This window comes from Catharus ustulatus, chromosome 12 (assembly GCF_009819885.2).
Source record: "Catharus ustulatus isolate bCatUst1 chromosome 12, bCatUst1.pri.v2, whole genome shotgun sequence".
Lineage (NCBI taxonomy): Eukaryota > Metazoa > Chordata > Aves > Passeriformes > Turdidae > Catharus > Catharus ustulatus.
The window spans coordinates 6,642,765-6,670,692 of record NC_046232.1 but is presented as its reverse complement, the minus strand read 5'-3'; the positions used below and the strand labels follow the sequence as shown (position 1 = coordinate 6,670,692).

General features: G+C 38.6%; 1 protein-coding gene across 5 annotated transcripts in view; it reads right to left on the bottom strand.

The window, feature by feature from the left end:
* Window positions 1-27,928, bottom strand: part of THSD4 (thrombospondin type 1 domain containing 4) — a 264,552-nt gene that overhangs the window by 113,853 nt on the left and 122,771 nt on the right. For all 5 annotated transcript variants that reach the window (XM_033070905.2, XM_033070906.2, XM_033070903.1 and 2 more), the window contains one exon: window positions 15,351-15,487. In XM_033070905.2, coding sequence (XP_032926796.1) covers window positions 15,351-15,487 — 137 coding nt within the window. The remainder of the gene's footprint in view (window positions 1-15,350; window positions 15,488-27,928) is intronic.

The window sequence follows — 27,928 nt, the reverse complement described above, 5'->3', positions numbered from 1 at the left end:
TAGTTTATATAAATCCTCTTTTTGTTGGAAAAGTCACAGCATTGCTTTGTTTACCTGAATACAGATTTCTGCTTGGGAATCACTGAAAAGCTGGAGAAAATGTTACATTTGGAAATAAGATCACTCAAGGAAATTGCCAGTTTGCAGTAATCCAGTAAAAATACAGAACCAAAAGTCCCATGTGAGTAATTGCCAGATTTTGGAATGATGCTGTTCAAGACTTGATAAACTACTGCCACCACAACTCCCTGTGTTAGATTGACTGTAATTATTTCCCACCGAAATAAACCAAAAAATGCAGCACGTGCTGGACTTCCTGCTTCAGTACAACAGCAGTGGGCACTATTCCTCAAGGATTTTGTATCATTAATTGATTTTTAATCTACTGTAACTTTTTCCCCTATTAAATATGTATTTCTGATTGTATCCATGTGAGATGCATTAGTTAAGCATTTTCCTTAGTATATCTGTGCTTAGAAGCGCCTTCTTGTGTTACAAGACTCAGTCAGTCAGTAAAGCTTCAATTCATCAAAGCACTTAAGCCTGCACCTAACTCCAAGTATGCACCTAATCCCATTGACTTTAATGGGGCTGCTTACTTGCTTAGTTAGGCATGCATTTAAAAATCAAGGTCCATGTAAGCATAATTGTGCTCTTTGGCCTGGTCCCAAGCCCTTAAAAAAGGAAAAAAGCAGAATGGAGAACAAATGTTCAGTAAAGCTGTAAGAAGGCACAGCAGCTTTCTAGGAAATATGCACAACGTAACAAATAATTTAACTACCTTTACAGAAAGTCCCAACAATCAGAGTTAGCTGTTAGCAGTTATTGAATTCTACCAAGGTATTTTTAAACCTAAACTGAGCACTTTTAGGAATATTTATTCAATAAAGTTGTTAGAAATTATAAGTGAAAGAAAAGCAAGCAAACATTTTGTCCAGGTGTGTTTATGCTGCTTCTCCCATTTATCCAGTTACTAAAGAGGACAAGTCTCCAATGCTGCTAAGCACTGACACCTCCCTCCCTTGTTACTGGGTTGAACTTTGTATTAAATAGTTTTAGAACAATGTCTGCAAAGTCTAAATTTGGGATATAATTTCAACAAGGTGCACTGCTGTAATCAAGAATTCAGTCCTGCAGCTTAAACTTCTACAGCAAGTCAGACACAGAAAAACTTGAGAGCTGGAACACAATGCAAGTGGTGAAACTGGGGACTTTTGACTTCTTCCCTTCCAATCACAGGTGTTCAAAAGAGAGGAGTGGCAAGGCAGTTTTAAGTCTCTAGTATATGCAGTGGCAATTGTTTCATTCATATTATTAAGATGATTTAAAAATACATGAGGAGTGAGATTTTTTTCAAGACTGGGTCCTCCTCATGCTTCCTAGCAATCAAGATAGATAAAGATAATAGGGCTCTGACAAAAACAAACCCCAAAGCTTTCTATTTCATAAAACTAGAATAATTATTTCTCTCTCAGAATGGCACTTAGAGATGTCAGTTCAAATTACCAAACACCTGATAGATAAGATTTCCATGTGCTTCTATAAAATGGTTACCAGAAAGCTGAACATTAGAAAAACAACTAAACTGAACACATTTTTGGAGAGATCAAGTTTCAGTTATACTTTAATCAGCAAAGCTGCCTTGCAGGAGAAAACAAATAAGATGAACCCATTTTTTAACAATGACTCATAGTGCAAAATAAGCCTGAAGCTTTTCTTAAGTACTGTTTTCACTAATATAACCACAAAAACACAAGACTTTAAACTCCCAATACATTAGATTCAGAAAACACAGAAAACACATCATAGTTTGCTGTAATGGTTCCTGAAAAGAAATATACACTGCTTTAAGTACCTGGTACAATTTAAAGGTCAAGCAACAACAACTGGAAGCATACATTTTAAAAAGCCCCACACAAGAAGTCCAGTGTTTTATAGTCCAGCAAGATGCAGTTTTAGTTAACACTGCTGTTTATGATCTCCTTTTGGACTGGTTTAATTGGTTCTATCCAGTATCTGGTCTCCATCAGTGCAAAGAGTGGCAGTAAAGCATCCATGATGTATATCACAATTTACAAGTACTACCTGCAAAACAGTAACTTTCAAAAAAAAGTCTTGCTCTCCTAGAAATAGAAATTTAAGCTTTATAAATATACCAGAGGGGGGAAACAAACGCACAAAAGCAATTCCAAGCTCCAGTGTAACCTCAGTAGTTGTACAAATTCATTAGTGTCCATAACAGAGGTGAATGACCTTGGAGCAGTCTAGGAGTCCACTGCAAACATTCCAGAGTTCAGAAGTCATGTCCATCACACTGGGACTTTGTGTTGGCAAAGGGACTTAACAAACGTCAGGCACGTAAGATAAACTGCATCTGCCACATACAGCCAACTCTAAACAAACAAATCTTGCAGTAATAAAATTTATTTGTTTTAATAAAATTCTATAGGTTGTAAAACAATATCCTCATGCAGGTAGGATTTCCACAGGTCAAAGACTTTTCAGTCATGCCCCATTTCTTGTGAAATGTGAGCATAAACTTCAAAAACCCCTTTAAAATGAAGCCTTGCCATGGTAGGAGATAAATACAATTGTGACTGTTTTCCAGTCTTACAGAATACAGATATTTTAGGATGCTTCCATGGAGGCCACCATACCAACTTAAGGGTCTAAATGCTGGCTATTCAGACACTAATACAGTTTCAGTGCAGATGTACTTCATCCATTCAGCACAACAATGACATTACACACTTCTTTATAATACTGAGTGGTTGTGCAAGGCCACCTGAATTTATTTTAGCAGTTGTTTCCTCCCTGTCAGCACACATTGAGAGGAACATTTTAATATCAAGACCCCAAATTTAGGATCCAATTTGTCTGTGTTCACATTTCATTTAAACAAGCTTCAGTGAATACCCATTCCTTCGTATCTCTTGATATTTCACATTCAGTCCTTCTACTGCATAAGATAAAACTTTTTTTACATACACTGTTTATGAGAATTCTAAATCATTAAATAACTGCATAAATGTGAGGACTTCTATTTTTAAAAACATGGGAAAAGTTAGCCAAGTTCTTCTTCAACTTTCCATAACAAAGTGAGATCTTTTGCAAAGGCTAAGGTAAATTCAGACATAGTGGTCTTTGCATTTAAGTACTGAGAATTATGGAAACCCAAAACCACATTTCTACTTCACACAAAGCATTGCCTCTATGTGTGTATGGTACATCTGGCCTGAATCACCTAAAGAAAAATTTTCAGTAAGACAAAAATGTAGAACTTTTACCTTAAGATGATTCAAGGGTTGATCAAAAAAGCTTAATGTAGTCTCTAAAATACAGAAATATAAGCAATGCAGAATCACTAAAGTCAAATGGCACCAGAAGCAGGGGGAAGGTGAGGCATGCTCAAAAACCTACATCAAATCACATCCTTTTTGAAGTCATGTAATTCTATCTAGTCATACTCTCAGAAAAAAAAAAAAATCATGCATGTTTATTGCACTGAATTTAAATGCATGAATAAAATTTATTCATTTTTACAGAATTACTGGTAGCTCTGAGAAACTCACTGTTTCCCCCTAAAATGATGTTCTATTCAGCACATCACTCTAAAAACTTGCCTGCTCCCCAAGAACCTGCCACAAAGTATACAATTGCCATTAAATGCATACCAAAAAGAAAAAATAAAAATAAAAACAAACAAACAAAAAAACCACCAAAAAACAAAAAACAAGATGCTTTTGCAGTGTTATCAATGTTCAATGTATGGCCAGGAGTATTTTATTGAAGTGACAACTGCCTCAGCAACAACAGAAAAAGCGTCCTGAATCCTGATGGACCAGATGGAGAAATCAGATCTTTCTGTGGTTCTTCATAAGGTCATCATCTCAAGCTCAGCATAAGAGTTAACAGAAGTAATTAATTTTAGCCTAAAATAGCTTTCAGCTGCAATGAAATTGCTAAAAATGGATCCATTTCCTACAGAATTTGTTGAGATGCAGGCCTGGATTCTCTTTTAATAAGTATGTTTACTCAATTTTCCTCTATCAGCTACCTCTCTTTCTCGAGGGAACAGTGTCACTGCCTCTTGTTCACAGCGTTTTCAATCATGAAAGCTCCTGGAAAAATTAGAAGACCTATTCTAAAAGATTACCTTTTTTAAAAAGGTTGATTTCTTTTAGGACACTTCATTATTAGTAAAATCAATATTCATGCAAGTTACTGAAATGAAGGCCAGAACTACAGTAATTGTATAACCCTTCGCCCACAGCAAGTGGAATAGCAAACCTATTCTCTTGAATCTCTAGCTGCAGCAATTCTAGGCTGCTGCATTATTTCCTACTTCACATGAACAAGCATCATAGTCACAGGTGGTTACTGTTGTCTGGAGAATCTGCAATAATGTAGTCTCACATCCAGCCCCTAAGTACTTTCAAATCTTGGCAAACAGCAGTTGATTTAAACCATGCTTACGTCAAGATTTGCTGTAGCGCACATACTGCACAAACATTTCCTTCTCATTCTACCCAAGCAGTGTAAGACTCCAAAGCATCCCCTTATCACCTGCACAGAATGATTATTTCTTACCTGTGTGACTGCAAATCCATGACAGAACTGTCCCCATTTGGTTCTGCTCTGAGTATCAAGCACCAAGTAAGTTACAACTAAAAAATTCCCATTTTTAATCACACTTTCCACTCTACTGAACTGGGTAAAACTGATGTGCTGAAGGGTACAGATCAGTCATACAGATATGGTGGGAAAGAGTCTTTTAGGAAAACAAACATTCATTTATTGGAATCTTATGTAAAGACTATGTTGAAGAAGCAGCACCTGCTTTGCAAGAACACACATTTAACATCATAGCAGGAACTTAGTCCCCTTCAAAAATGTTCTGCTAAGCAATTCTTCTACTTTGCATTTTGTAAGATACCACCAAGGCACACCTGAAACACCTACAGAAATCCATTATACTTGTATATAAAGGCTCACAGCCCTCTACAGAGAACAGCTTGGGATACAAGGAATAAACATGGACAGGAAGGCAAAAAAAGTGCCTCTGTCACAGAAATGTTTGGGACTAGACAACTGCTTTTAGTCTCAGCTAGTTTCTTCAGTCGCTCACTAGAATTCTGCAGATATTTTTCATATTTACACCAACTGAACCAAACTGATCTGCACATCCCCACCTCTCACCACAGTTCCTTGTGTGTTCGTGACCTTGATAAGAATACGCCAGACTACATATAAATAGCATCATCAACAGTCCAATATCAGTAACTAACAAGTCTGACATTTCTGATTTCTGCAAGGTCAACAGCCTGGCACACAACAGTTACCACAATTATAGGCACAGCTCTAGTATGGAAAGGAAAAGGCATTGTCTGTAAAAATATTTTGTATTTTATAGAAAAAACACATTTTTGTTTCAAATTTATCCCTCTCTGTTATGAGATACATATATATGAATGTTTCTGATTTCCACTTCACAGGATTTATAAAAACTACATACAAGGCAGACCACACTAAAACACTCCCTATTAGTGATCCTATTAGGATCACTTGACTGTGGACACAACTTTAACCTTGGCACTTTTTCAATTCATGAAATGCATTTAGATGTCACATTAAGCTGCTTCAAACTAGAAGCCAACAATGTCATGTGGCAAACATGATTGATACATTTAAATGCATCATACTTTAAAAATAAAACTGATCAAGTTAAATGTGCTCAAGTAGGTTTTTACAGGAGGCTTTGAACAGATCAGGTGTATGTGTTACAAAGAGGGAACAGGAAGTTAGTCACAAGCATTTTGATGACTCCACTGAGCAAGGTATAAATGCTCTTGTTCAAAGACACCACACTGTCAGAACTCCAGAAAATTGGATTGCTTCCTCATCACCAAGAATGTGGCATAGTCCTGTGACTGTAGAGAAGCCTGTGGCCATAAAAAGGATTAAATATGCCAGCCTTATGTAATACCATCACATTTGTGTTTTTTTCAAATTTTGATGTTATTTCTTCAAATAGGAAAAATCTGTTTCTGCAATAATAAAATGTCTGAGATGCCAAAATAAGGCACAGGTTGCAAACCAATAGACTTTTAAAGAATGTTTTGAGCTTACCTCACTTGTTTTGTGAAGTATGACCTATTAAGTGTGATTTTGTTAATCTGTGATTTCTCTCAGCAAACACGAAGCTGAAAATTTACATTACTTTAAATGAAAAACTAAATTATCATACATTTATGTGACTCCACTCTCTAGGACTTCATAAGTCAGACACCCTGGCACTTTTGGGGAGAAAAAAGAAAGAGAACTGTAGAGGCACTTTCGGTGAAGCCATATGAAAATCTGGCTGATTTCAGGTTCTGTTAAAATTCAATTTCAGCCAAGTTTGAACAAATTCAATTTGATCTAGCTGTACACCATTTTCCAATCTCTAACCTTATTAAATTTCACAGACTGAGGTGGTACCAGATGGCATCCAGGATACTTTTTTACTCTGAACTTCTGAAAAAAGCTCAAAACCCTTATGTGAAAGCCTAAGCAATGTGAAATTTAAACTGAAGGGAACTCTACATAGACTTCTGTGAAACTTAATTGTATCTTGTAATAATTTTGTAAACATCTTGTAAACATGAGCTGCTGCATAAAAATTCAAATTCTGGTCTCAGCAAAGGGTTAAGACTCAGATTCTTGCTCTTCCCAAGAATATTGTCCCATACCCTTGTTTGGCTGCAAGGCAAAGCGCAACTTCCTGTAGATGAATATGGTCAAAACATACAGAAATTACACAAACCTCAGCTTGTTACAGAGAAGCACAACACTCTGCTGTTAATTTGGCCTTAAGTACATTTCACTACCATTAGGGCATACAAATCACATTAAAATCCCATGAAACAAGGATTTGCCACATAACTCTCATTTTGAGATGGAGAATCTGGGAACTAAAAGCACATTTGAGATAAAGGTGCATCACATAGAAGAGATGAGAACCAGTTGCCAGCAAACTACCCAAGGGAGGGAGGTCACAAAACTACTGAGCTCTACCTTGGTTAAAAAATTTGGTTGTTAACAGGGCTACAGAGTCCAAAAAAAACATTCTGGATGCAGTCTGCAAACTCAGCAGACACTCAGTGCCCTTGCACAATGCTAGACTAACAACAACCAGAGGGTATATCAAATATCCAAGGTCCCACAGGAAATCCACTGCAGAACAGCCTGAATACTTTGACTGGAACAGGGATCTGCATCCATACCAGCTCCTAGAAGCAACCAAGCAGTCACTCAGCTCAGCCCAGGGACTCAGTCTCTCCATGAGACAGTGACACAATGGCACTAACTCAAAAGTTACAGTTTTTTCATGGTTTTTGTCTAACACAGTAAGTCAATACTTCAAGCATATTTTAAAACAGAACAGTTCCTCAACTATTTGTTCTAGGTGCATCTGTATCTGTGTGTGCAAGTGCTGCATAAAAAGATAAACAGATAAATACACACAACGAGGGCCTCCATGGACCCTCTTCCCAAGGACTTATTTATTCATGTGACAAATTTGCCTATCCCAGTATATCAAAATTGTAATCTTTATTTTAATAGAAGTGGCTAAAACCATACTGGACTCTTTCCAGGCTCTAAAGTAATATTATAATGTAGTTAAATGAAAACAGAGCCTAAATACTTCATTTCCTGTAGATTTCCAAGATTGCTGTTTCAGTTTCCTGACTAAATAATAGGTATTTTAGAATATTCTGTTACAGTTATTAGCATTTTCAATTTTCTCCTAAAAGTCATCAAAACAAAATTAAGCATTAACTTACTCTTTGGTTCCTTAGTAATAATCAGCTTAGGTCAGACAGCATTTTGCTCTCTAAAAATTTCTCTGTTTTCACTAAGACCGCTGAGTTACTGGTTTCTGATAGTTTATTATAATTAATGAAGAAAAGATCCTAGTGCCTAAATGAATTGTAATAAAATTTTCATTTAATCAGTGATTTATCAGTAGTAACAGCACTTAAAATATTATCAATACTCACCTGTCACCAGGTACAAGAGTATTGCAAAAAAGAAGATATGAACAAACCTTTAGCAGTAAATACACTTCCATAGTGTATTTCTAAGAACACAGACTTTTAGATGAGGCCTGAAATATCACTAGTCAACACAGTATAAGTGCTACCACTGCTAGCATAAGGGAGCATAGCTGCAAACAAAGAAAAAAACCTGATCCCCAGACCACAGACATCACAGGAGGCAGCATGGATTGAAAGGGACAGAGAAAGTAACAAACCAAATCAAATTAAAATGAAATACTAATTCCATTTATTGTTTCAATTATTGTTTTAGCACTCACCTCATAAATCCTCACACATGAAAGCCTTTATTTTTCCTCACAAATGTTCATAAATAGCCCCCCTTCTACTTCATGATCCCACATGATGAGAACACATCAATCTGCTAATAAGCTGTCTCTAGCACACATATGTCTTTTTATTTTAATGTATAATAACTTCAAGTTTTACTGCACATTCCAACTCTATTGCAGGTTAAATTCTAGTAACACCATGCAAGCAAACAGAGAGACAGTACAAAACCAAACGACAATTCTCATGAAATATGTGATACACAAGCTTGCTCTAATACTGTACAATTCTTTTTTAATCCCCTTGCTGTTCTCATTTTTATCATGATAAAGTAATTTATGACTGTTTACAGTGACAGTCTTCTAATAAAAACATTAACAGACAACAATAAATTCAAGAACAGTTTCTTCATTTTTATTTTTGTGCATGACATAACACCTCCCTCCCTGCAGTAAGCGAGTTCCCTGTACCAGAATTTTCCTGGGATAATGGTACAAAACTGATGCTGCCCATTCAGAGCCTCTACTACCATAGAACACATGGACAATGAGCCAAACACAGATGCTCTCGTGTTAACACCTGTCTGAGGGGGTCTGCTGGCAATCTCCACTTTCAGGCAGCCAACCAAGGGGCCAGGATCTTTTAAAGAATTATGCAGAGAGGAATCTATAAGCCTTTTTTGGGAGTCCCAAGCTAACCACCACAATGAGATGCTGAAAGTCAAATGGCTTGAACATTTCTAGGACAAGAAACATAATTTAGACAATTAACAGCAAAGGGTATCGTTTATACTTCAGGAATTATTGTGAAATTTTCACCTCTGTTCTAAACAGTAGAACAAGAATGAAAACTTATGCAGCCAGTCCCCTTCTTAATAGCTTTCTCCCCACTGCTTGTTTCTCCAGGTGTTTAACAGATTCCTTATATGTGAGTTTCAGAATGTTACTTCTGCTGCACCCCTCTTTGTTTCTTTACAATAAAATCTAAATTACTTTCTTTCCTTTTGCTATTTAACCTCAGAAGAGGGGTCTTGCACTAGCTACGTGACTCTCTTTTACAACTGCTTTCCCATATATTCATTGAAATCAAATGTATTTCAACTGGCTAAAATTTCTTGGGGTTTTTAATTTTTATTTTTTTTTCTTTGAACTGTTGTAATGTAACACCAAACAGATTTGGTTCTACTGATTACTTAAAGCGCATTAACTGTATCTTAGTAATTTCTGCATAAGAGACATGCCTTCACCTCTGCCATGATACAAAGTACACAGCTCTTCACTGGGCTCCTCTTTTGTGAATGCACGACAGTGCTGCAATCTATCTTCCCATGGGCTACCACAGCTTGTTTTGTTAGAGTGCATCCATGAATACTTCTGCAAGGGACTGAGAAAAAAGAATAGCTGAGACCATATTTATTTTCTATTTTTATCCAAACTCCTTTTTTCTTGTCTACACTTAATTTCCCCACCACAGAAAGCCATTATTTCACAGAAAAAAAGCAGTGATCATGAGTTCAGGTTTTTTTATGAACAACACGTTAAGGGACTGGTGTGTTACTGAATGTTTCTTCACAAACACTTCCAGCCTCCTTTTACACCAGTGTACCACAGGACTTTGTCTTGTTTCTTTAAAACTAAGCTGGAGTGATCATTTGATTATTCCAACTTAGGGAATAATTAATTATTCATAAACAAACCCAACTTCACTTTTAACTTGATGTACATCAAACTGTTTAATCAGAAAAAAATCAAGGCCCAACAACATACAATGTTCTATTTTCTAGTCCGTTGCTATCCCCAGTGTTCTTGAAAACTTTACAGGTTTCTTTTTTCAGATTTACTTTGGATTTATTTTAAGTACATCATTTTCAAACTAGTTCAAAGTAAGTGTACCTCACATATAATAAAATTCCCTAATTGTGTCACTTAATCATTAAAGCAGCAATTGTTTTCAGAACAATTTCTGTAATGAAACAATTAAGCTCACAGCTGGGATGTATTTTCTACTGTCAGCCAATCTATGAAGACAAAAGCATTCTGCAGAAAAGGTACACAAAACTCCTTTCCTGTGCTGTATCTCAGGGTGCTTCTGATAGGCAGGTTAGAGAGAGTACAGAGTGTGGAGCACAGAGAGAATCAGAATCTGGATTAGTAATTCTGTGTTGCACTTCAGCACCTACTTTTGATTCAAACTGAAGCAAAACCAATGTTTTCAAACAACATGCTATGATGTACGTAGCACATTTAAAAGCAGTTCAAAACCTCTTAGAATGAAGATATTTTGTAATACCATTTTGGTTGGTTTGGGTTCTGTTTGGTGTTTTCTCAAACTTTAAGTGCCATTGTAAGTGACATCTGATCCTGATGTTTGTTTTACTGGGACATTTATAGCAAAACTGAAGATGCAGAACTATAGATTCAGATAGCAGCTCCATGGAAGACTGAGGAGCTCCATCCTTTGGATTGTGAGGTCTTTTTCGGAAGAAGAGGATGCTAGACAATAGGAAAAGAACAAATATACAGATCCAGTGCTTAGTAATTTTGTCTGAACTGGAATATTTGCTACTCACAACCTCCTACCACCATATTTCACATCAGTTCAAAGGGAGCAAAGTTCTTGTGGTGGCTGTCCCTCCTGTGTATCAGGTATCAGAAACGAGTCATGGTCAAAGATATGCCAAAAAATTTTAGAGTTGCTTTATAAATGGAAGAAGGATAAAAGACTTTATAGAGAATGAGGTCAAGAAATCTCGTAGAGGTTCACTCTGTAAAACATTTAACAAAAACTATTCAAACAGAGGGAAGAAGTGGCAACAAGCAGTTATTTCCTAGCTCCCAGAAACCTGTTTCCTCCATTAACACCTTATTAATGCCTGGCAGGTGTTTCCCAACGCAGAGCTTGGCATTAGTAAGTCATTATGAAGAGAAACAATGAAGAGTCCTATTTCCAACAGCAAAGAAATTACAATGGTATCTATGAAAAAGCAGAAAGAAGAAGAGAATGTTCTATTGTAACCACAGCTTTTTCACATTTATGGTATATTTTAGGGAGCAACAATTTTCCTGGAAAGAAAAAGCCTTCAACACAGGCTACATACACAATTGGAGTCTCTTTGAATGCATCCCACCTAATCCGTAAAAACTCTTGAACTCAAACCACTGTGTCCACAGCAACTATTGATAAAAACCAAACAAAACAGTAAGACAAAAGCAAGACTTGAATATGAAAAAACAAAATATTTAATTTCCATTTGATTCTACAATGCATTTCTGGATGCCATGGGCTCCATGATCTGGTTTTCTACTTTCACAGAGATTATCCTTTGTGCAGTCATATCCTGGGCAAAGCCTTGGTGACAATCCTCAACAGAACACACCTTCTCAACACTCCCATGGTATAAACAGTGTAAGCCATGCACTGCTTCAAGGACAATTTTTAGGGTAAGATCAAGCACTTGGAAACAGTTCTTGAAACTGGTCCTTCTCAAATACAAACAACACCTGACCCACTCATCACTCACCCAGCACCAAACAGCAATGCTAACACCAAAGAACTGAGAGGAACCCCGATGCACAGACCACATCTCATTTGGCACAGTTTCTCAAGCTGCTTTCAAATTCTTTCAGTCTCATGACGGAAGACTTCACAAAGTTCCTGTTCAGTGAATACACCCCCCCTCCAATACAACCCAGCAAGATGAACAAGCAACTACATTTTCTGTAAATCAGATAAAGGACAGATATAGGTATCTATGTGCCATTGCTTCTGCTTTGTTAATCGAGAGATCGGGTTCTTTCTTATATCAGTAGTGTTAAAAAAGAACACAGTAATGCCAAAGGAAAAAGGAGAAAAGCTTCAGAGAAGCTAGCACTGTACAGAGTACTCACTCACAATGTGCAAAGTAAACACAAGAGAACAAAGAAGGGAGGGAAGCCTGCCTCCAACTTTGAGAAAGCACACACAGAAAAACTCCAAATCCACCCTGGACCTTTTTTCTATGTAAGCAATCAATATTGCACAGGTAAGTTGAGATTCCTACAGGAAACAGCTTCTCTAATCTTACAAGAACAACCATAGGGCTACTTTATATTCCAACATGTATCAGTTAACTAAATGACCCTAACTTATTGAAAATACACACTTCTCATTATCCTGATCTGTCACTCTGATCCTACAGCCATTAAAAGCTCCCTAACTTAAAACAATAATATTATCTATACTTCTCTTGCCTGGACACTAGCACACACCAGCACAGTTCCAAACAGGAGCTCCTTGCCTCATCCTGCTCTTCTGATGGAGATTTAGCCTGGTTGGCTATGCTTCCTATATCTGACACAAGTTACCTCCATAGAAAGTTTTCAAGGTTTTCACTATCTGATGCACTGTTGTGGTTTCTTTAGGCAAGTAAAATCTCTGTTACCCATCATTTTGGTTCTGAAGTTACAGTGCGCATTTTAAAATTGCTTAGATATTTTTCTGTTAACTTCAGAAGTTAGCTGGAAGACGAAAACAAACTACATTGCAAGAGAAAATGTAATATAAAAACCAGGAGACAGAAAATAGTTGTTTCAGGCACCTTTAAGAGGTATCTGCATTTCCCAGCTAAACAGAATTTTGGGTGAAACGCTAATGATCCTTTTGTAAAGCGCGCCCCCGTGTGGTAACCAACATCTCTGCAAAACCCATTTTCTTCACAGCTCCCAAATTATTTTTCTGCCTCCAAAACTACCTTGAGTTGGTGTTCACACCTGCCCAGGTACTGGGACGAATTCTCCTAGTTGGGAGTGTCCCAGACACATGCAAAAACACATGCAATATTCTGCCCTAGAGGCACATTTCCTAATCTATGGGCAAGGTCAAAATTATTAAGAACATTCTTTTCTCATAACTTGTTTATTAAAGTCTCCTCAGTATTCTTTCTGCATTTTTCCTTCAAGCTTAAAAGTTACTGAGTAGGACCAGCCCAGTGTCTCCAGAAGAAATACAATGATATACTCATTTCACACAAAGAAGGAAAAAAAATTCTAGAAGGAAGAAAACAGACACTTCTGACTAAATAGGAAGTTGAAGGAAGTCCCATTGGTAGTCACTCTTTAATTTAATAGCACTGTCAAAATGTAGGGTTAGAAGACAAGCAGAAAATTTATTTACAAAAAAAACATCTACTCAAAAATACTGAAACGTATTCCAAGTATATATATTAGGAATAACCAGCTGTGACATCAAATAAAAACCATTAAAAAACTAAAGTGGAAGTCAACAGGACTGTCAATGAAAACATATGTTTGCTTTAAAAATATGCATCAGAAATAACATCGTTCAAGGGTGCAGAAAACCAAACTTGCACAGAAATAATGCAACTGCTTATCAAGATCATTGTTCTACTTCTTTCTTCTGCACAGGTAGAATATCACCCAATTCTTCCTACGTTGCCTAGTTTTATTTTTAAAGTATTTAATTAATTTAAGAAGTTTTGATTTCATTAGCACTGAGAGTCTAGTCTAGACTGGGAAATACATAATCATTTCAATGACAAGTGAGCTTTTTTGGTAGTACTTGCATTATTATATGTGCTAGTTATGACAGTGTCATAGACAGACAATATGTTCCTATGATGAAATACCCTAATTTGTTGGGTTTTTTCACTTCCAGTTTGCTAAAGGACTATTTCATCTCATGTATCATATTCTTTATTATATTTCTGAATAATTTTTATTATAGCAGCATTTTCCATCTTTTTTTCCTCTTAAGGATAAGGTAAACTGAAAATACTAACCAGAAACAATGGTTCTGGGAACAAAATAGATAATGGTTTGTAACACAAGAATATTATTGTTCAGCAATGTAAAAAACCGTCCAACAGAGGGTGATAGAGACCATACATTCATTAGACACAACTCAATTATCAGTTTTCTGAGTCATAGATCAGAACTGCAATTAAAATAAGTTTCTGGTCCTTTCTGAATTAGTCTGAGATCAAGGAAAGCATTAAAAGCACAATCAGCTTCACCCAGATCTATCCTGTACTAAGGAAATTCAAAGCTATGGCTTTGCTTGCACTAAGAAACAGAACAGCAACAAACATGGCATTGTCCAGATGTGCACAAGTAAGAGGAATTGGGACATGCAGAGGACAAGGCTGTATTCATCAGCGATTTCCCCTGGCAAACCAACTATTTAAACTGAGCTTGACCTTTCACTGTTTGAGTTCACGAGTCACATCTGAACAACTTCTGCATCTTTTGCCAACACATATAGGAAACATCAGCCAAGCGTCAAATGCCCCTTGCTAGGAATTTATTTCTTTCACTAACTTTACTTGAAAGATTATGATTTCTTTTCTAAACATTCTGTAACATTTTGTTTAAAATTGCTACCATCTTGAAAAAAGTGTATTTATTCATTGAAAATGGAATCTACACAATAGGCTGGAAAAAGTCAACAGAGCAGCTCTTTCTGAACCCATGAAAAGTAACCACTCAGATGTTTTCCAAGAGAACATCACTGCTGAGTAAAAGGAGAGCCAGTAAGACCTGAAGCAAACATGGCCCAATCGGAAAAATTAGGCTACAAGCATCTATAAACCAATCAAAAGAAACTATTATTTTGCAGATTCTGAAAAATATCTCCCCTCTGAAACTGAATCAAAGAAAGGTATTGTATTTCTTTCTTATTTCAGCTTTCAATCTTTTTGTTCTGATTCTTTCAAAGAACCTCTTCTGTAGAAAGTAAAATGTGTGGAAAAAGTTCATTGGCAATCATCTTAATTGTGGCTAAAACACCTCCTGAACCCATCCCTTCAGCACTCCTTAGTTTGTGCTCAGTAAATACAAACGTTAGTTAAGAAATCACCCAACCTGTAATGATAAAAGTTAATGTTTTCACATCTACTTTAATTTAAAAAAAAAAAAAAAAAAAAGTAAGTTTAAGGCAGCATTGGCCAGGTTTGGCAGCTCAGCAGCCTGGGTGGCCCCGCCTTACCTTGCACTGCCCTGCCACGCAGATGGCCGTCCCGTTGGGGTCGCAGGGGGTGCCGTCGATCACCGTCTCCGCCTGGCGCACGTAGAAGCGGTAGCCGATGGCCCGGCAGTTCAGCTCGCACTTCTGACTCCCCTTCACTGTGGACACAACGCAAGGCCCCGTTACAAAGAGCACAGCAGTAGATTGGAAAAGGAAAAGCTCCTTAAATGAGCAGTAAGGTCTGAGGGGAAGAAACAAATATGCAAACAATGCAATGTAAGTGACCACATCAAATGAACAGTGATTAGGAAACCAGCTCCAAGGTAAGCATTCCAACACACCTTATGACAATGTAAACAGCACCTCAGTTAATGACTGACACTTCCCTAAATGACCAAGAGTACTTCTAGTTTCATAAAAACATTGTCCAGTTAGTCTTCTTAAAGCATAGTAATATGTTATGGCATTTCATAACTCTTGAGGGTCAGAAAAATTACACTGTAATCAGAAGGATGTGCATCAAATCAGACTCACTTAGAGTCTCCAGTCTCTTCAGGTTCATTAGGCATAACAAACATCCAGCACTGAGAAACATTTTAAACAAGATGGATGCACATTTTAAAAAATTCTATTGGTTGGTTTTTCTCTTATGTTTTACAAGTCACACTTTAGTGGCTATTCCACTAAAAAAACCCTCAACTTTTCCATCCTGTTCCACTAAACTTCATTTTCAAAAATGTATAAAATGCATTATCATTCAAAACCCCATGATTCATGCAAGAATCAATAGGAAATCAGTCCACTAAACTCTGGGTGAGAGGAACACAGAAGATAAAAAGCAAGACATGTTATCTTCTCCTGTGAAAATCTGTTCCTTGAGCAGATACAGTCTAACACTCCCCACATCTTATGAGATCAGGTTTGCTAACACATTTGTGTAGCCTTTCTGTTGCAAATCATCTGTCATGTCAGAGTTGCTCTCAGCTTATTACCCCCATTTGCTAACTGACAGAACAGTATCTTCAGTTTCTTTCCAACCCAGAGTAGCACTGATACAGTGCTAGCAGCAAGGTCCAATCCTTTTTCTTATGACAGTACTTTCATTACTGCCACAATAATGAACTAAAATTCCTCTCACTTCATAAAGCTTCAGCTCATTCCCTATACTGGAACTGAAACCTGCTATTTAATCTAGGAGATACCAAAGGAGATGCTGTGTGCCCTTGTTTAATGCTAAAACATTGCGGTTACAAGATTTTCTACTTCAGTGTAGTTTTGAATCTTCAGCTAAGACATAACAAAAAGCCAAAATAAATAAAAGCAAACACTTCAAATATATATTAAACAACTCTTTACTGTAGAAGTACCAAATTTTCAGCTCAACTTCAGTTACCCCCTGTGCAAACACAGAATTATTGCAGACCAGTTCTGTATCTTAGATTTTGCCTCAACACAGCTGAACTCATTTAACTGTCCCTCATGTAGATCATGTATCGTGTCTGGCAATCTTTTAATAAAATCCACAAAAACATCTACTAATTTTAAGAGAGTTCAAAGATCTGTTTACCTAGTCTGGGGTTTTGCAGAAGCCATGCATGCCCTGTTTAACTAGGTCATTCTTCCACTGGCTAAGTTCAGTAGCTTATCATTTCAATGACTTCACTCAGTTATTAACAAAAAAACACCAAAAACCCAAACAAACAAACAAAAAAAAATCAAAAAAATCAAAACAAAACCCAAAAAACCAACCAAACCCAAAAACCCTCCCCCAAAAAACCAAAAAAAAAAAACCCAAAGGGAGGTACTTCCTGCAGTTCAATCTCCCAGCATAACAGTCAGGTCTAACGATAAACTGAGCTTTATTCTTAGCAGCTTCATCATTTCACACATAACTATATTCAGAATTCTCAAATAAATACAACCCAGTTTCAGTGATTCATTACAATTAAAGCCAACTTGTTGTTTTCTCTGTCTGAAAGCGTCCTATTTTTATATCATGCAAAGCCAGCAATCAAGCAGCACCTCTGGAGAGTACATTTTCTTATCTTGCCATTCTCAAAAATCAAGTCAAACAAGTCATTTAAGGTTTCTGAAATGTCCTTATCTTCTGTGCTGTTTCCCTAAAGTTCAGTATTCTGAAGCCTCACATTCCCGTATTCTTTCTCTATGGATTCTCCCCCATAGTCTTCATACTTTAAAATATTTCTTCTTTAAATTATTAGCTGGCCTGCTAGATCCCAGTAAGTTTTGTGCTACTTGGAGATGAAAAAATTGCCTGTTGGAGCATGGTATTGTTTCCTGGGTCTCTCTCTTCCTTCACTTCTGCTGTGATAGGTCAGCCTACTGCATTGCTAATGTAATACAGTAACAACCACAAGCAGACTGAGACTGCTTGTTGTGTAAAAATGTAATTTCTATTTCATTATTTCTGTGTTTCATTCTTTCTTATCAGGAACTGTTCCTGGTCACACAAAAAGAAGTACTAGAACAGTCACTGTCTCTGACCACAAACAAACAATTCAGGCTTTAACAACAAACACACCCTATAACCAACATACAGATTCTTTTGATGAATACCTGTAAGGTACTGCCTTGATTAGGCATGTACCAACCACACCACCTAAAGACAACATTCCCAAATGTGAAAGATTTGAAAAATACTTGTCTACAAAAAGCAAAACCTTTTAACTGAATTGCCCCTGCTGAATGACAGGCATTTCCCATAAGGATTTTATGCAAGCATTATGTATTATTGCATAAGATGCAGAAATTACAGCAGAACAAACACATTTTAGAATTCCCATGTAGAACAAGACACCACACTAGTAAAAACCTCACCCTTACCCCATATTCTGCCACAACTCTTGAGGTTTTACAGTTTAGGTGGTAGGTCAAGCTGTACTATAGGCTTGGCACTGGACATAAAATGTCAATTAAACAAGCAGCTGTGAGGCAATTGATTCCACAGAGGTCACATTTTTGTGTCCCAAGTCAGCTGAACCCTGACTTCACAAAAGGATCTGTCTGACCCACAGGGATATAGCAGGGCTTCCAGGTGAAAGCCTTCCCAACTAGCTGGCAGCCAGACACATTTCCACAAAAAACCCACCTCGGCTCTTCTAAGTGTGACACAGTTTCTAGGACAGTTCATTATGCAGGTACTGTTCAACATGTCTTCCTAGTGCATTTGTTTTTTATTCACATGCTCACCTTAGCATAACCCAGTCTTTGTGCAGTCTCACCTTATCCCATCTTATTAAAAAGAGAACTTGGGTGAAATTTAATGTTACAACACAGGTTCTGCCAGATATATTCATTACTGATTTAATTGAAGGAGATGCCTTCAGTGAACAATCCTGGTAACATGTAATGTTTGGTTTTCATTTTACAGACTGAAAAAGTATCTAAATCAAAAAATCAGTACTTTCCTTAAAACAGCCTTACCAAACCAGCCTTAAGTACCTCAGGGACATCCTGGTCTTCTCCAAACTGCAAGACTCAGGAGTTGGTATTTTTCCAAGTCCTCTGTTGAAACTTAACCTTCTACTTTTCCCTTAGAGGAATAAGAGCCAGGCATGCCAAAGCAGGACCACAGTGCAGTTCTGTCATGTTTCAAGTCCCCAGTAAGAACATCAAGACTTCACATTATCTCACAAACTAAAGTGCACCTGCTCTGCATCACACAGCACACACTGCAGAGCAAACTGTTCACCATTCTGCTACACTGATTTTACTGATCAAACTTTAATGACAAATATCAACACAATTCATTCCAGATTTCACTGCAATAGAGGTTTGAGGAGAAAAAAATCAAGTGTCAAACATATCCACACATTTTTTAAAGGGGAAAAGAGTACCACACTAAAACCAGTGGCTAGAATTCCAGCTGTGTCTCCAGCAGCATTTCTGGCTGCGGCCACTCCTCAGGCCCAGCAGAGGGGACAGCAGCCACATGCCCGCGGGGAAGCATGAGTGAGCAAGGGAGGCAATGTCCTGGGATTCACAGGCTAACAGTCAAAGAACAATCCTGATCCTTAACCCCACCACAGGGAAGGCACTGGTGTATCCAAGCCCACGACACCCGCTCGGCCTGAGACAGCGTCAGCGCCATGAGGCGAGGTCAGCCCGGCCCGGGCACCTCAGGCGAGAGCAGCCACGGGCAGCAAACACACTGCGGCCCGAGGGAGAAAACTCTGGGGAGAGAGTAAAACAAGCAAAAACTCCCTGCAACAAACACACTGGTTCTTCTCTCATTCTCAGCCTTGGCTCAGGCACTCCCCGGGAGCGCAGCCCTACCTACGCGGGCTCCCAGCAGGCTCAGCCCTGAGGGAGCCGATGGCCGTGATGGGCCCAGAGAGGGCCGGGCAGTGACGGCAGCCATGGCAGCCGTGCCCTCCCGCAGCCGATGCCTGGCGCATCAGCCCCTCTGTGCACCAGCCCCCCTGCAAAATTCCACCCTCATCCCACACCCTTTCGGTAAATGAAAGTGTAAGAAATGAAAGTCCTCACAAAATACCCTGCCCAAATCTAAAATTGTGCACAGTAGAACAAGGCAGAAAGCCACCTCTTTGGAAACATCCCTACTGTTACAGGTGAACTGTGGATGAATTGTTTGTTGTTTGTGTATGTTTACCCAGTTAACTGTAATTGTTGGCAGTATTTACCATTTGCTGCTAATGTTTTGGCCCCCAACTGCCTCACCTATGTGCCCTTTCCCTTCTGGGTAATGCCTCTGCTGCTCCCCTGAAATGGCGCCTGTGAGGAGGGTGACGTTACCGAGCCTTACGCCAATGAAAGGAGTGCAAAGGACACTGGGACACTATTTGGCACTAAAAACCCCTTAAAACAACGAGCCCAAAATAGCATCGGGAACTGAAAATAGTGTTCCCAGGTTGAGAAAACAGCACAGAACATGAATTTATCATCTCGAGCTGCTTTGTTCCGTCGCTATGACCTGAACAGCACCCTACCAACATGCCCTCCCCCTTGATTACAAACCAGAACAGTCTTCCTGCGGACCCCATGAGGATGGAAGGCCCAGCTCTGCCTTAGGACAAAGCTGCACTCCTCCTCCTCTGTGTCGTCCAAAGGGAACAGCAGTGGTGTGTGCAGCCCTGCAGGTTCCCCACCCAAAGCTGACCTCTAATAAAGGCCTTCCAAAGGAGCAGGTCTCCTGGCCCGTTTGTAACACCTACTTGCAGGAGTTTGTGAATAGACCTGTTTGCATTTCATCCAGAAAGCATTTCCAAATGTAAGCACTGTGCTAACCTGTCCTAGTGTCATGCTGAGAGGCCCTGGAGCGGCACAGTGGGACACACATCCCCCAGTTCCAGCCACCCTCCCTGGCTGGACAGGGCTGGCACAGCCCACGGTTGGTCACCAGGGACGGTCACCAGGACCGGTCACCAAGACCAGACACCAGGGATGGTCACCAGCGACAGTCACAAGGAACAGTCACCAGGGCCAGTCACCACGGACGGTCACCCTATGTGGTCACACACGTCACACCTTCCACACAAGCAGAATCCCTCAGCATTTCACAGCCCCTGTGTTCCACTTTCCACCCAGGCCTTCTGCCCCCTGACTCTCCACCTGCACACCACAGAGCATGTGGGAAGGCATGTGGATTTCACGTCAGCTCTTCTCCTCCTTCAGCTTCCCCTTCCAACACGTTCTTCCATCCTCACCAAGCCCCTGCCCAAGGAAAGGCTGTGGGGAGGCATGGGCCATGGTGGATAAGGAGGCCAGGTGTGACAGAGCTGCTCCACAGCGAGCTCGAAGAGATACAGAGAGAGCTCAGAAGGCAAAACTTGCCAGTGCACAGAATTGCAATCTAATGATATTCTTAGGAAAAAATGTCAGAAGAAAGAGCATTCCAACCACAATACCTTTGATAAATAATGTATTCAGTTGTTCAAAGGGAAATTAAAAATAGCCACAGACCAAAAAAAAACCCAGGAAGTAATACTCAAATCAAACAAGAATGGAACTATCAGTAAAGTAAATGACACCATACACTGACTGTCCTTAAAGAATGTACCAAGTTCCCAAGTTCTTCCTTTCTGTCTCAGCTCCGGAGATTCAAGCTGCTTGGAGCACGTACTGCCTCTCACAGCACGCACATTAAATCTCCTGCCACAAATAACGCTGGCTGTAGGTGCAATCAGAATGAATGATACAACACAGGAATTTCACCTTCCTCAAGCCATGAGGTAGGGATTGGAATGTATAAAACCTCCATGATAGTTCCTTAGTCCAAATCTTAATTTAATGTGAGATCCAGACTCCCTGTTGTTATCTACATAGCAGTTCTAGTTCTCCACAGAACATTACAGAATGCTTTTACCATTTGTCAGTTTTTGTAAGTTTGCCTAAACATCTAAAAATAGTTAATAACAAGCTGTGCAATTTGAGAAATGTGCCTTGAGGGTGCCCACACAGAAGTGGCATGCACACTCCTGGCAAGCAAATATCATCATCATGTTAATACTATATTATGGGATTAAGCAAATTTAAATTAGGCTTCATTCTGTGTGCAAACTGCCTTGTAAAGTCAACTTCAGTGCTTCTCCATAACAAGCCAAGATACACTCATCCATGATGTGTCAGAAGCAATTGTTCCAGGAACAAGTTGTCTCTGCATAGCTCAGTTATTTTCAGGGCCCAGCTTGCCATGGGCTGTAATTCAGTATTTACTCATGATAAAAGCAATGAATCTGCTTTACAGGAAGTGTAATGAAGCATAACAGACACTGGAAAAACTTTTAAGAGCCATGCTTATGTCAATCCATGTAACATCTCCTTTAGTTAAAGTTTGTCAGTGCTGAGATTGGGTGGGATTTCATCCATAGACTTGCTGAAATTATTCCCTGTGAGGGTGGTGAGGTCTGGGCACAGGTTGCCCAGAGAAGCTGTGGATGCCCATCCCTGGAAGCGTTAAAGGTCAGACTGGATGGAGTTCTGAGCAACTTAGTCTAGTGAAAGGTGAACCTGCCCACAGCAGGAGGGTTGGAACTATATGATCTTTAAGGTCCCTTAAAAGATTTTATTTTCATAGGAAGTGCTTAAAGACACGTGAACATCCAGGGAAACAAAGACAGGTCCAGTACGCTACAGAACAAGTCTGGTCCCTCCACACGCGGCTGTGGCTGTAAGAGGCAGCTCCATTGTAGACCAGGCCAGAAACAGCTCAATGTGACAATTCCACACTGACCCAGCAGTGATCCCCTGTGGAGCTTGGAGTGGATGGCAAGTGTTGGTGTGCTACCAAACACAGGCAACCCAGTTTACACAGCTTCCTACGCAATGAAGGAAAATGTGTCTCAAACGGAACACACCACATCCTCTACAAAAGCCTTCAAGAAAGCAGAGCCACTTTATTTAAGGTTTCTCTGTTCAGGCTAATAGACTATGTGGGCTTAGTTATCAGAACTGGAGCATGAGCTCAGGCTTTGCAGTTTAGGAGATTGTAAGGTCCATGAGAGAAAACTGATTCCAAATTAGGTTGGTTTTCCACGGATGGACAGTTACAAGTTTTTGAGGTGGCCAGAGGAATAATGCTTCTTAATGTTGCAGTTATCATATGCCAGATTTCTAAATAATAATATGCAAACATTTTCCAGGAAATAATTATCATGTAACTACATTTGGGCTCTCCAAAAGAAATAGTAATGTGGTGTGGTCTGTTTTATTTGAGTCTCTTTTGATACTTTGTCCTTATTAGGCTTGGGAATATCTCTTGACAATAACCAGAAAGGGTCGTGTTTATTTTTTTTTCTTTGTCCCTTTCAGTTTTGTTAACTTCTTATAAACTTTTATTACTCCGGTTCAGATTTTTTTTCTAAAAACATTTTCCATTCTTCATTCCAGTGATGGAGGAACATTGCCCTTATTTTTTTTTTCTACTTCCACTTTTCATTTTCTCATGTAATAAAGATGTTTATTCACCTTGTCTGAACAATTTAATATATATTTGAAATATTGTCTGCACTGGATGTTTGATATTAAGTGGGGGAAAAAAAAACTGAACTTTTATAATGAACCAGCTTATACATTTTAACAAGCATGAAGCCCAAAAGGAAGACAACATTCCAACAAATTCTTCACCTTTACCTGAGGTAAAAACACAGTTTTTTCTACTCTTCAGTGAACAGAATAGTTCTGAAAGGCCACAATGTTCCATAAACTTGCCCTTATAATCAGTGTTTAAGGCAATAAGTAATTTGCAAACATTGTCATTTACTTCAATTTCCCTGGTATCTCCATACAGTCCAAATCCCTCTGTCATTAAAAAACTATTAAAAATATCTTATAGATTTACCATCATGCATTTAAAAAAACTGGAAAGTTGATTTTATTCAATGAAATGAAAAGAAACCAACTAGAAACAAGTAATTCATAAAACCATACGCATATGAATCTCTCTTGATCAGCTAGACATCTGAAAATCAGCAAAAGATTTGTTTGATATACTTCTATGAAATTTCAGTGCAGCAACACACTCAGTTGAGTGGCTGACATGGGCACCTGACCAGTAAGTATTGTTGGCTTCAGTACAGCTGCCACAAGTTATAAGTTTAACATAACCAGGTAATGTAGTTTCTTCCACAGACCTCAGTTTTTACTGTGTTACATCTGGAACTCCTTTCTGAATTTTAAGGGGAAAAAACCCCCAACTCCTAAAAATGCCTTTTTTCACATCAGCCTTTCATGTGTTTGCAATCACAATCCAGAGACAACCATTTGTCAGCCAGTGGCCACTGGATGTCTCCACTGGCCTATGCAAACAGATCAAAGTTCTCCATCAATGGAAAGATCTTTTAAAAGGCATTTATCTGGTTTACAAGCCATCACTTACACTTTCCAGAGCGCACTGCAGCCACACAGAGCTACCCTCTCTGGCCTCAGCACAGACAGGGGATGCCACTTTCACATGGACTGCACTTCTGGCAAGGCTTCCCAGAGCAGCCCCCAGTGTTTAGATCAGAATTATGAAGATGTGGCTAGGTAAGTAGAAGGAAACCAAACAGCAATTGCTATATTGCTATATAAACAGAAGAAAAGTTTTGAGCATCGTTTGTTTCTGTTTATATCCAGTGATAGCTAAAAGTGTATCAATAAAACACTGGTAAGACATTGATAACATAAGATAAACTATTAGGATTTCATGAAAGATGCCTTTTCTTGCAGTGATATGATACAGAATTTATTAAAAATAAATTTAAATATTTAAGAAACATATTCATATAGACAAAACTACAGAGGAAAAATAATACAACTAGTCTAAACAATCTCATTTTCTGGCCAGATTTATATATTTATTTATACTGGCACAAATCAGAGAAGCAAACCTGCTACATGCAATGCAATTTCTCATCTGGAAAAATACCAAAACGTGCTCTATCTCCTGAAGTGCTGACCACTTCCTGAGGGACGCTGAGAGCTATCATTCCCAATTGCTCTTAGTTTGGGATGTTCTGGAAGGAGTCTGATACTGCTTTCTGTCTTTACAATTGGAAAGAACTGAATATTTCTGTTTGTCTGTTTTAGAATCTTACTGGACTCTTGAATCTCAGCTTGCATCCAGATCTGTAATTTGAAATGTGATTCTATCTCCATCAGCACACTAGCAGCCCCAAAAACTTGGAACATCAAATAATGTTAAATTACATAAATCAGTATTTTGGCAACTTTAGTAAATACACCTTCAAATCCTGCCTTCAGACTTCCCACAGCAAGCTGGGTCAGTTTTACTCAAATTGGTTCTACTGCTTGAGGATTTCATGTCATGCATCAGAACAAATGCCAAAGGTAGATGGGAAGAAAGGAGATTCAAGTTTAGGCTTGTGATACCCCCAGCAGCATTCCAGACAAAGCTTTTAGTCACCTCTTAAGGAAGCATATTTAAAGTTAAATGTCTTAGAAGTCTCTCTCCTATTAAGACATGAACTCTACATGTGAACACTCAAAACTCTCAAGTAATGCCTACATGAAAAGACCATAACACCCAAATCTCTAGTATTTAATAAAACTCAAAACAAGGCTCCACAGAAAACCTTGCCTTATATTAACTGATGGCACACTCTTCTCCATGCACTCCTCACTGAAGTGCACCCTAAGCTTTCTTTAATATGAAGATAAAGAAGGACCAAGCAGCCAAAAGTGACAGCAGGGGAAGGAGGGAACACAACGCTGCTCTTCCTCAATACCAGCTCACAGACAAAATGAGCCTGCTCTCACTTTGTTACATGACTGGTAAAAAAATCTTTCTTTTCTTTCTTAAAAAAAACTTACTCTGAGCTGTACAGTTTGCATTAAAGTCTAAATGCTTTCTGAAGTTATATTTTTTGAGTTATTTAACTTGGGGGAAGAAACCTAACATTTTATCTTTAAAAATGAAAATTGTTACATCATTATTTACAAGAAATGATGACACAATGTTTTAAAAATCATTGCATATAGAAATCAACTTTCATTTTACTTCAATTACACAATTCAGAGACAATAATAATAATGTTTCCAGTTATCCCAATCTGCTTTTTTTTTTTTTTTAACAGAATGATTTTGCCAAAATTTCCCAGAGAAATAATTTTGGATCAACTCACAAAAATCCTTGTCATTCCCTGTCTTTTTTTCCTTGCTGTCTCCAGAGGAAGCAGTCACTTAGAAGTGCTTCTCCATCCCACCCCCGAAAATCCAATTTCTGGACTCATTTCATATCCCTCTGATTGATAACCTCATCATTTACATCTTCTATGCTGACATGAACATGGCCACTTTGATGAACACTGACTTAAAATCTACTACCTGTGCTTATATAAACTAAACTAAGTTTTATACTTGTTATACACAGGATACACATGGATCAATGTGAAAAGCAAGAAAAGAGACTGAACTCCTTTTCTGAAAAGTTTGTAACTGAAGATTCTTTGCTCTGGAACAACATCAAGAAATTACCACCTGAGGAGCTACAGTAGAAAGAATGAAATGACAAACAAGCAGTAGTCAAAAGTCACACACTGTCACTGTCTCTTAGGAAATACTTATCAGTATGTTCTGACTGAGCCTTACACACTTACAGATTGCCGTAAGACTAAAAATAACCTTTTGTGGGGTGAGGAGTGTTTCTATAATAATAAAAAAAGACTTGTACTCATTTAAATATTAATAGAACTATTATTTGGTCTAAAATGTCCTAACTATATTTCCATGGCTTCTTGCCACAGTCCTTTAATAGACAAATAAATTCTTAAGGATTACTTAAAACATTGTGTGCTTTTATTTACATACTCAAAGATATTTATTTCCTTCACTCCCATAAACATCAGTTTAAAACATGAATGTTCATTAGAGCGATGTTTTCAGTAGGATGCCAGTGACCTGGAGCTCAGTCAGTTAACTTGAAGGCTGCTTCCCTTCTGGTAGCAGATAAAACCCTAAACACTACATTTCATTTTTAAGACTATTCTTACATAAAAAGCTATAATGTACAAAATATCTATGAAACATTGATGAGATTCCAGATTTCTTAGCAACTCTGCTACTAATTTTTCTTCTGGGTTTTCAAACTTCGCATGCCTTAGATGTTAAGACTGCTGCAGAAAACTGAAAGGTACCAACTCAGTGATCTTTTCTCAGGAAAAATCTAACTGGAAGGCACTGAGAGACAGCTACTGCTCCCTGGTGCTGGCAGTTGGGCTCCACCAGCTCTGACCACAGCACTTCAAGCCTCCATGCTCTTAGAAACTGGATTTCAGAACAACAAGGCTCAGGTTGTCCCCTCTCTCTCTCAGCCAAGAGGAAAACTGGTGTCTGGTAAAAGACTCTTCACATTGAGAGTTCTGCCCCGTGAAACTAGGACCTGTCTCTCCTGTACTCATCTGTGCCATCACCCTAAATCCCACTCCTCCAAGCACAGTAGTAGAAACCAGTATGGATGTGTCAAGATAAAAATCTTGTTGAACCCCTTTAATTTCTTTCTACAAATGGGCTCTGCATGCAGGAGAAGCAGTGGCTGTGATTCAGCTTGGCTTTTCGAAGGTATCTGACACTTCTTCAGTGAAAAATGGCATATGGAAGTTACCACAGGGTCAACAACTAAAGTTGTTGTGAAAACTAATTACTGTTCAGTAATTCACTGGCTGGGTTTTGGTATCTACTGAGTAAGAATCTGCAGATCTTTCCCAAATACAGCTCCAACTTATGTATTCATGCATGAGGTAGATGATGTGATAGCAAGAGAGATTCACAGGTAACACCAAGTTGGGAAAGGTAGCAATACTGGAAGGATTAGAGCTCTAAAAATATGCTGTCAGCTTGGGGAAGGTCTGAAAAAGTAGGATGGAATCTAATAGGGATTGGTATGATATCCTACATTTGTGACAAAACAACCACCTGCACAAACACAGACTGAAAAATGAATGGAGAAGCAGTAATTATACAAGGAATCTGGAGCAGTGGCAGTGGGTGTCATTTCTTGTGAGGCACGGAAGGTGTGAACTTAACAAAAGAAAAGCAAACATTGTATGGGTCTGTATAAACCAGAAGGCAATGTGCAAATCCCAGAAGAAACCAACAATCACTGCAGCACTATCCACTTC